Here is a 10,444-nt window from a genome sequence, read left to right on the forward strand (position 1 = left end):
GACTTCACAGTGTGAGAAACACGGGTAAAGGCAAGTGCAGGGTGTGGTAGAAGCCCAGAGGGCCTCACCCTGGAAGAAGTGGCTTGAAAACCACTGGATAGATAGGCACCAGGGTGTGTGGCTGGGGAGGGAGAAATCGGTGCTCTGTGCACAGGCAGAAATGGCAGATGGAAGTCTGTTGGTGAGAAACAGCATGCCGCAGACCGATTCTTTCTTTCCAGAACTCGTCCAAGCAATGAGGCTGGGGGGTGGGCAAGCAAGATCCACCAGTGTGAGGCCCTGTTAGGTTGGTCAGGAAGTTTGAGGTTTATCTTTATCGGGGCAACAGGGAGCTGTTGAAGAAGGTGATGTGGTCAGATCATGGTTGATAAAGGTCGTCTGGCTGCCCACTCGGTGGTGGCTTGGAGTCTGGCGTTGACACTGGTCACAGGGAGAGCCCTCAGGAGTCATGAGAGGAGCTTGTGGAAGAGGGAAGTGTGCTGCCCAAGGGGAATGGCCGTGGGTGGATCTGAGATGCGGCAGGATGTTGCTTCAGCCACGTGCCACTGTGGGATCTCAGGTGGCTGTGGGGAGTGGGGTGAGGGGGCTGTGAAGCCATGAGATCTGAGGGTGCCAGGGGCTCTGTCACTAGATGCAGCCTTTCCCAGGACCCTGCCAGTGGGCGTCACCTTCATGCTGAAGGCACATAGCGCACACTACTTGTCTATGAGAGACCTTTGTGTAGAGCTTCTGGGCTTGAACAGAGTCCCACATGGGAGCCCCGGAGCCCTCGATCACTTGTCTTAGACACCTACTTCCTCGTGTCAGACACGACAGGTCTGAACTCCTGTGGAAACAATTAGGCTGTTTTGGCAGCGAAGGACCTCTGCTCCCTTTGATGTGTGCTTAGGAGGGGAAAAATGTCCTTTGCTTTTAAGATCCCAGATCAACATTTGGCATCCTCAGTCCCCTGGGATCTGGCGGCTCCCTCCTTGAATGGCAGCCTGCGGGCTGCTGATGGCAGTCCCTCCCTTGGCTCTGAAGCTTGGCCTCACCCTTCCACCCGCGCATCCCTGCCATCTTCTGGTTTGGTTCAAATCCCTGCCGACTCTTTTCGCTTGTCCCAGGCTTGTTCCTTGTTTATGTCTATCTCTCTCAACTACTGAACCATCAGATCTCAGAGCAGGGAGTGGCTCTTAGAGCAATCCTTGGGTTCAGTGCGAGCGGGCAAGCTCAGGTCAGGAGAGGGACCTGCCCATAGACTCAGCACAAAGGACTCACATCCGGGCCTCCAGTATCCCAGGGCTATGCCCACTCCGTACCACACAGAACAAGAGGCTCCCCATTACCTCCTGCAGAGCCAAGAAAAGATACAAAGACCAAGAGCCAGTGACCCACTGTTGTGCCATATTTCACAGGCTATTTCAGGAAAGAAGTCAGGCTCCAAGAGGTCTGAGTCTTAAGATTCTCATCAACACAATGGGAATACTAATCCGGGAGATTTTCCAGGGAGGAGTTAAGAGTGCAGCCTTTAGTTCGAGTCCCACGTATCCTCTTTACAGCTGTGTAACTTGGAGCCAATCAATATCTCTGAGCCTCAGTGTCTGCATCTGGAGAACGGGAACTGAGATACCAAATCCAAACAGTTGTGGGGATTGTTAAAAGTGAGCTGAAGCAGTGACCTCCTGGAGCCAGGATGAGACTCTGAGCTGTCGCTGGGGGAAAAGAGGGTCTTCCGACCTGCGGGATTCCGTCTGCATGCCCTTACCGTGCCCACCTCTGCCTTTCAGACGGGACCCAGCGTCATGGTGACCTGCACCGAGGGCAAGTGGAACAAGCAGGTGGCGTGTGAGCCAGTGGACTGTGGCGTCCCGGACCAGCATCACGTCTACGCCGCGTCCTTCTCCTGCCTTAAAGGCACCACCTTTGGTAGCACGTGCTCCTTCCAATGCCGTCACCCTGCGCAATTGAAAGGTATCGGGGGCCCTTTGGCTCTGCTTGGCCCTGCTTCCTGTGTGGGAAACCCAGAGGCTGCCTCCAGGCCCTCCCCTGGGTCTCCAACACTTTCAAGGGCTGGATGGGGTTTATCTGCTCCTCTGATTTCCCTCCACCAGTGCAATTTATGGAAACGGCCTGGCTGTGCAGCCGAGGAGAAAGTAGAGTGGGGATAAATATGACAAGTCTCACAGAAAAGGAGAGAGGGCAGGGATAAGGGAGGGAGGAGGAAAAAGATTCTAAGAAAGTAGCATTTGGAAGTGACGTGACTAGTTCACCGGATAGGATTAGGGCCCAGTAAGCCTAAGAGATACGTATTATTATTCCCATGTTATTTCCAGTGGAGGAAATCGAGCCTCAGAGAGGTTAAAGAACTTGCCTGAGGCCACACTCTCTGGGGTGGGATCCACGTTGGTGTCTGTCACCAAAGCCGCGGATCATCCTTAAGAAGGGCCAGCTGGGAGAGGAGCAGGTGTGAGTGGGGAGCCCTTGCTGGGATCCGGGATCTCCTGGGCAGCATCGGGGTGTTGAGGCGAGTGAGGCATAATCAGGCTTCCTGAAGAAGAGGCCACATCTTGGAAATGGAGAAGAGGCCGGCCTGGGTGACCTAGAATGTCAGGACTAGAAGGGTTCTCAGAGCTCTTGGAGTAAGTGATTATTTGGAAACATGATAAAACTGAGGTCCAGTGAGAGGAAGGAAGGAACATGTACAAAATCACAGAGCAAGCTAGTGGTATTTTCGGAACCAATGCTCTTGGCTTCCAGTCGGAATACTGGGTTTTAACATGACACATGATCTCCAAGTTATGATGCTTCAACTTACAATTCTTCAACGGTGCAAAAGGCGGCATGCATTCAGTAGAAACCGTGCTTGGAATTCTGAATTTTGATCTCCTGGGCTAGCAGGATGTCGTCTGACACAGCTTGTGGTGCTGGGCATAGTACCTCGCAACTGATACCTATACAACCACTCTGTCCCCACGCAGCCATTCTGTCTGCCGCCATCAGCATAGTATTCAAGAAATTGCATGAGGTATTCGGCATGTTATTAGAACATAGGCTTTGCGTTAGATGATTTTGCCCCACTTTGTAGGCTAATGTAAATGTTTGGAGCACGTCTAAGGTCGACCTGCTAAGCTAGGATGTTCAGTAGGTTAGGAATACAAATGTATTTTTGAGTTACAGTGTTTTCAACGTGTGTTGGGTTTATTAGGATATGACCTGTCATATGTTGAGGAAGATCTGTATACCCGTTTCTCAGAGGTGCCAGGATCCTCTCCTTCGCTTATTTTATCACAGGGAACATTGTCCCTTTATGAGACACCCAAAATGATATTTCACTCAAGCATGGGTCCTCCCTCAGATGGGTCCTGCCATGAAACATAGGTCCTACCATCATTCCACTGAGTGGGGATAAGTGGACTTCCATGGGATGCAGGGGAATTGGCATGAGGTCTATGAATTCCCTTGAACTTATATGTAATGTTATGTATTCATGAGTTGCAGGCATTTTGGTGATTGGGGAGGGTCAATAGTTTCCCCACATTTTCAGGGGGAAGCAGAGTTTCCAACGATTACTGGACATGAGTTCCTGGAGGGCAGTGGCTGTGGCTAATCCATGTTCACATCTGCTGTCAACAAGCCCAGAACCTGCACTTAATAAGACACAACAGAGTGTTTTGATCAGATGGCTGGATAAATTCATAAAAGTAATACTGCGGGAGGGGCACCTGGGTGGCTCAGCCGGTTAAGCGTCCGACTTTGGCTCAGGTCATGATCTCACGGCCCGTGAGTTCGAGCCCCGCGTCAGGCTCTGTGCTGACAGCTCAGAGCCTGGAGCCTGCTTCAGATTCTGTGTCTCCCTCTCTCTCTGACCCTCCCCCATTCATGCTCTGTCTCTCTCTGTCTCAAAAATAAATAAACGTTAAAAAAAAAAAAAGTCATCTTTAAAAAAAAAAAAAAAGTAATACTGCGGGAAATGTTTAAGAAATGAATGAAAGAGCAAAAGCAAAATATCACTAAAATACCCCAAAAGAAACACAGGAAGCACTGATGGGATGCACCCTTTGGGTCCCCTCATTTCTAACCCAACATGATTTGAGGAAAGAAGCTATAGCCATTTCATGCGAGGTATTCGAAAGACATAGGCTGGGGAGAGGTGAAGAGACAGTGGAAATTGTAAGCCCCCCACCTTTCAGGCTGTCTGAGCCCTTCCCTTGGCCTAGATGTGGCGTGTGTTAATAACTCCAGCCCAAGAAATCACACTTCTCCTCTCAATCAGGGGCCTCTGGGAAGCAGCAGTGTGCAAATTAGCATTGATTATTATAGCCCCCATTGTGGCTAATAATGGTTCTTAAAGTGATTCAGACCCTTCTGCTCTTGCTCCTCTGCTGACTATGGTAGAAGGGGGGTGACCCCGCTGTGGAGATGAGGCCCAGAAGGACCACCATTTTGATAGTTGGTGATCCCAACTTTGTTCTTCTCCGGAGAATGCAGAGAAGCATTTCTCCATGACACATCTGCATGGGTGTGGGAGGCAGTAAGGACTGGGTGGAGGTCCAGCTACCTCTCTCTCGAGCTTGTTGATGCCCCTCTTCTCAAGTGAGGGGGTAAGGACGTGAACAACTTTTCCCTCCATGTTTTGTTTATTTCCCTTCCCTTTCTTCCTTTCATTTTTCCTTTTCTAGCAGTATAATGTAAGCAAAAAGCACACTATCATTAGAATCAGACAGACTGGGATTCCAATTCTGGCTCTGCCCCAGCTGTTGATCTTAGAAGAGCTATTTCATGACTGTGAGCCTCAATACTCTCATCTGTTAAATGAGAGTAGGAGTGTCCACATTGAAGAGTCCAGTTGAGGACTGAAAGATATGGTGTGTATAAAATTCCAGAGCCAGAGAAAGTGCTCAGTGAATACTGAGCCCCTTCCCCAAGGGGCATCGTTGTGAGAACCTGTGCCATGACCTCTCTCCCAGCCCCGACCTCTTCATCTCATGGAGGCCTTAGTCCTGGGAGCTGTGGAGACAGGTTCCATCCTCCATGTTCCTCCCAGAACCTGGGAGGTAAGTGTCATCAGACAAGCAGCCACCACTCAGGACAGGCAATTACTAGTGTAGCCCCTGGGAACTGATATAACAAACACTTAACTTTCTATTACCAGGGAATTTTTCTTGAATATCCCCACTTTCACTTAAATTCTGAGCCCTCTTTAAGATGTACGCAAAATATCCTGCAAACCCACAGCCTTAGAGTCACTTCTACCGAAGCACTATACTAAATGAGCATTACAAGCACAGGTAGAACCCACAAAAATGGATGAGAGGAAATATATTCTCAAGTTCAACAACAACAAAACTTCAAAATCATAAATGTTTAATTAAAGAGCTAAAAATGCAACATTACTTATATCACCTCGTCAACCTCAACTCAACTGTGTTGGGTGCGCTTGACCGTGGAGTGGGGCTTCTGAAGTAAGCATGTCTTGGGGAGCATGGCTGGCTCATGTGGAAGAGCATGGGGCTCTTGATCTCAGGGTTGTGAGTTCGAGCCCTATGTTGGATGTAGAGACTACTTACATAAATAATATTTAAAAAAATAAAGTGAGCACACCTTCATCCTACAAAGATCTTTCTCAAAGGTTCACATTGTACTACTAGCTTTTATTGCCTTTTCTGTCTGTTTTGCCTATTTAACCTCAGATTGAAAACTCAGTCTACTTACTTGCTTCCAGAAGATACTCAACATCATTGAGCACTTCCTGATTTCTCAAGCATTACCAAATATGGAGATGTAAGCTGAGTGGACAAAGAGAGTGGCCACATCCTATAGCAGTGAACCTTCCTACCTGCCCTCAACTCTTTTCCTCACCCCCAACTATCTCCCTGCAGAGTCTGTTATGACTTCCTTCACTGTAGGAATTGCACATTCTCTTTTCTGTCTCAGGAGGAGACCCTTCCTTCTTTCTCAGAAGCAGATAGCCAGACCCTGGAGGGTCCCAATGATCTCATCAGGACATCTTCCCCACAAAAAACAGGGTCACCCTTCCCCTACAAGAGAGATTCTCCTACAACTCCTAAGAGAATGCTTCTTTCTCCATCTGTCACCCTGGTGTTTGGGATGGTCAGGGCCCCGGATGGACTAGGATGCCACTGGGTCCGAACCACTGCTGGGTGCTGATGGTAGACCACTACTCAGATTATGCCTGGAGACTTGAGGGTCACAGTGGAGAAGAGATTTGTCCAAGATCACAGAGCTGCCTACGAGGCCACTTTTCGACATGAGCAATGCTAAGATGTAATCTGTTAAATGATTCTTCCTTTCTCACTCGTGCTCCACTCTGAGCAGTTGCTCAGGTTTTGAGAGTCAAGCCTGTTCTTACTTGCTAAAGCCCTTTAACCTTTTCTGAAGCCTGTCCCTCAACCCAGAACCCCACTGAAGACTGGAACCTCAGAGCTTGGAGAAGCCCAGAGGTTATCAAGGATAATCATTTAATTTGGCGATAGGGAAACTGAGGCCCAAAAGAGAAAGACATTACCATTAGCACTGAGGCCAGAAGGCGGGAGTCCTGACTCTAGATATGACCCTTTGCTGGGCATGCCATGCCCACCAATCTGGTGGAATTATCTACCTTGTGCCTGCCATTTGCATTCCCAAGCCTCTCCTGCATGGCAGGTGTGCAATGTTGCAGGCTCCTTTCTCTCTCTTCTTGGGAAGTTTTCCATTAGTTGTCTCTGGTGGTGAATGCATCTTAGAACAGCCTCTTTCCTTTGAGTCTAACATGCAGAATGACAAATGAGGCCCCTTGGTAAAGAAATGTGGAAGCAAAGGGCACCATTCTGGACAAGGGGGTGGAGGTTGTGAAATCTTATTGTATGACCAGTTCTTGATTTTGAGATACTCCACTCATCCAAATTCTCCTGATTCCATGACATGTTCTTTGGCTGTGCTCATGGGTAAAAGCCCTGTGGTGGGGTCAAGAGAGCACTTAGGTGGGGTGCCTGGGTGGCTTAGTTGGTTAAGCATTGACTCTTGATTTCAGCTCACAATCTTGTGGTTCGTGAATTCAAGCCCCTCATTGGGTTCTCTGCTTATGGTGCAGAGCCTGCTTGGGATTCTCTCTGTCTCCCTCTCTCTGTCTCTGCCTCTTCCCCCTTGTGCTCTCTCGCCCGCTCTCTCTCTCTAAATAAACAAACAAACAAACAAACATTTAAAAGAGAGAGAGATAGAGAGCACTTAGGAGTCAGATCTTGAGGGAGCCCCAACTCTAGATTGAGTGACTCACATTCCCTTATAGGGACTCTGTTTTCTCACCTACAAAATGGGATTGATGACAAATTGGGTTATGAGGAACATCAAGAAGATGGCCCTGATAATTCCTTCTGGGCCTACCTGATGGACTCAATTCCAAACAGCTATTGGTATAATTCCTTTCAGACATTTAGGAGGAGAACTGGACAATTAAACAATCAAAATGTAATCTGATTCACCTCGGCTGGAGCTATGAGAGCCCAGTTTTCCTGAGCAAATGACATGCTTTCTGGGACTGCCAAGCCCAGCTCAGATTTTCTCTTTGACTCCATGGGGTCTCAGGAGCCTAGGAATGTGCTTTCCAGACTGAAATTGGCAGAGGATGGCATGTTTCTCTTGATGGCTCCATTTCTTTTGCCTCAGCTTTTCCCTCTGACTTGTTGTAGCCTCAGTGCTGGGTGAAGTTCCAGTTGGCTCCTTTTGGTAAAACAACCATCCTGAAATCCTTTATGTCCTTGTTTCCTGTCTCATCTGGCCCAGGACTTTGTACAGAGACCTCTCCTCTATACTTCCTGTCTTTCTTCCTCTTCCTCCTCTGTATCTTCTGTTAAGGTCTATTTCTTACTAGGAACAAAGAAACTGAATTTCCTCCCAGCTCCAGCAATACTAGCCTTTGGCCGATGCAGCCTCCCAGGGGCTCGTGTGTCCTTTTCCAGTCCATCTAGCTGCATTTGTGTTTTCTCAAAACAATACAGTGGCCAATATTCTTTCACATCCTAAATTGTAGAGCTGCTGTGAACTCAAAGACAGCTTTGGCTTAAGGCCAGAGAGGTTAGGTGACTTATTCAGTGTCACATGCAGATTCATAATAGTTCATGCATTTAACAAATGGATACGAAGGACCTACTATGTGCTTGGCACTAGGCTAGGGTCTGGCACTAAAGGAATGAACAAGGTCCATTCCCTGGCTTCAGGATGCAGGCACCATGTATGACGTACTAAGAAATCAGATGTTAGGTCTCCTGGTACTTCGCAACTTGTATTCTGCCCTAGGTTAATTTCAGACTTAAAGGTGCTCCCAAAGACATTTGGTCTTCTGGGTAATCTTTTGAATAAAATAATAAAAACAGGCACATTTCTTTGACAGTACATTTATAATTATTTTAATATTCACTAGAGATTGAAATTTCTTTAGGCACATTTGTAGGTAGGGTGAGCAAGGTTTATTTTCCTGACTTTAAAGATGAACAGATGAGGGGCACCTGGGTGGCTCAGTTAGTTAAGCATCTGTCTCTTGATCTCAGCTCGCATGTCCTTTTCCAGAGATCATCATGCTCCCCCAGGAAACACAGGCAGGGAATGAGATCAGGAGGCATGGACGTGACAGAAGCATCCAGGGTCTCTTTTAGAGCCAGATACTGCTGTGGGCAACCAGAGGCCAGTCCCTTTGGGGAACTGTGAGAGAGCAGAATACTCCTCAGAGGTACCGCAGCTCTGGGAACTGGCATGTTAATCCACCAGCTCCATCACTGGTTGAATGCTTCTTCCCAGCAGCACTGTGAGCTTGCCCTATGCACAGGCAGCGCATGCACACATGACCACAACCAAAGGCCTCCAGCACAGGATTGCAGGTACAGTAACCATCCTTCAGAATACAGAGGTCAGGGCTAAGGGGATGAGGGCAGGACATGGATAGCATGTGTTATACCCTTTCTTCAATGCCATATAGTAGATATAGAGTAGTGGCTACGGCTGGGCATGGCAATACTGATTCTGTGTCTGCATCTCCTGGATTTTGTTTGTTGTTGGGGTGCGGGCATGTCCATGGTCCTGAACCACCAATTCCTGCTTTAGCATGGTTCTTCTTTTGAATGTGGTACACAGCTAACTCCTACATACCCTCTCCCAGAATTTACGTTTCTGGTTTGCATTCTCTTTCTGTGTCTCTGTCTCTGTCTCTGTCTCTCTTTCTCTCTCTCTCTCTCTCTCTCTCTCTCTCTCTCACACACACACACACACACACACACACATTTCCTCTCTTGAGTAACATTTTGCAATTTTTATGTTATCTTGCCACTAAAGGACCATGACTTTCACTTTATAATTTGCAATGCTGATACGGTATACTTTTAGGAGTCCTAACACTTTTTCCACAGATATTTTATCTTTCCTGGGGAATTCAGAGAGGTCAATTCAGCTTATATCTTTTATAACTCCTCTTCCCCCTTCCCTAAAAGCTATAGGAGCCTATAGCTTTTGCTATGCCTGTGTACCCCAAAACACTGCCCCAGTCACAAAAGCAATGCAAAAAGCCGTTTGTAGTCTCTGGTGTTCTAGAAACCTCTCTGCTTCTATGGAAGCCAAATGAATCATCTTTTACTTGATGTAGAAATCTCTATAGTTTGCATTATCACTGTTTATCAACATGCGATCCTTTGTGGAGTTCACGGACACTAGGTTGCCTCGTGCTCACCAGATGGATCACACTGACAGAGGAGGAGAAAGAAGACAATGATTGGCGCCAGGGAGCAAGGAGCCTATAGAGAAAGTGCCCAGCACTGCCTATGTCCTCTTTCTTTTCCTCTTCCTCCTCTTCTTTCTCCCTCCTCCTCCTCCTCCTCCTCTTCCTCTTCTTCTTCCTCCTCCTCCTCCTCCTCCTCTTCCTCATCCTCTTCTTCCTCCTCCTCCTCCTCTTCCTCTTCTTCCTCCTCCTCCTCTTCTTCCTCCTTCTTCCTCCTCCTCTTCTTCCTCCTCCTCTTCTTCCTCCTTCTTCTTCTTCCTCCTCTTCTTCCTCTTCCTCTTCTTCCTCCTCCCCTCCTCCTCCTCCTCCTCCTTCTTCTTCTCCCTCTTCTTCTTCCTTTTCTTCTTCTTCTTCTTCTTCTTCTTCTTCTTCTTCTTCTTCCTCTTCCTCCTCCTCCTCCTTCTCCTCCTTCTCCTCCCTCTTCCTCCTCTTCCCCCTCCTCTTCTTCCTCTTCTTCTTCTTCTTCCTCCTTCCCTTCCTCCTCCTCTTCTTCCTCTTCTTCTTCCCCCTCCTCCTCCTCTTCTTCTTCCTCTTCTTTCTTCTTCCTCCTCCTCCTCTTCCTCTTCTTCCTCCTTCTTCCTCTTCCTCCTCCTCCTCCTCTTCTTCATCTCCCTCTTCTTCTCCCTCTTCCTCTTCTTCCTCCTCCTCCTCTTCCTCTTCTTCTTCTTCTTCTTCTTCTTCTTCTTCTTCTTCTTCTTCTTC

At 47.9% G+C, this 10,444-nt stretch overlaps 1 protein-coding gene across 1 annotated transcript in view; it reads left to right on the forward strand.

Annotated features, from left to right (window-relative positions):
* PAPPA (pappalysin 1) overlaps positions 1-10,444 on the forward strand; it is a gene marked incomplete at its 5' end in the record, with an annotated part of 244,324 nt that overhangs the window by 183,643 nt on the left and 50,237 nt on the right. Inside the window, one exon of the mRNA XM_049629607.1 lies at positions 1,770-1,953. Coding sequence (XP_049485564.1) covers positions 1,770-1,953 — 184 coding nt within the window. The remainder of the gene's footprint in view (positions 1-1,769; positions 1,954-10,444) is intronic.

The sequence above is a fragment of the Panthera uncia genome, chromosome D4 (genome assembly GCF_023721935.1).
Source record: "Panthera uncia isolate 11264 chromosome D4, Puncia_PCG_1.0, whole genome shotgun sequence".
Taxonomy (NCBI): Eukaryota; Metazoa; Chordata; class Mammalia; order Carnivora; family Felidae; genus Panthera; species Panthera uncia.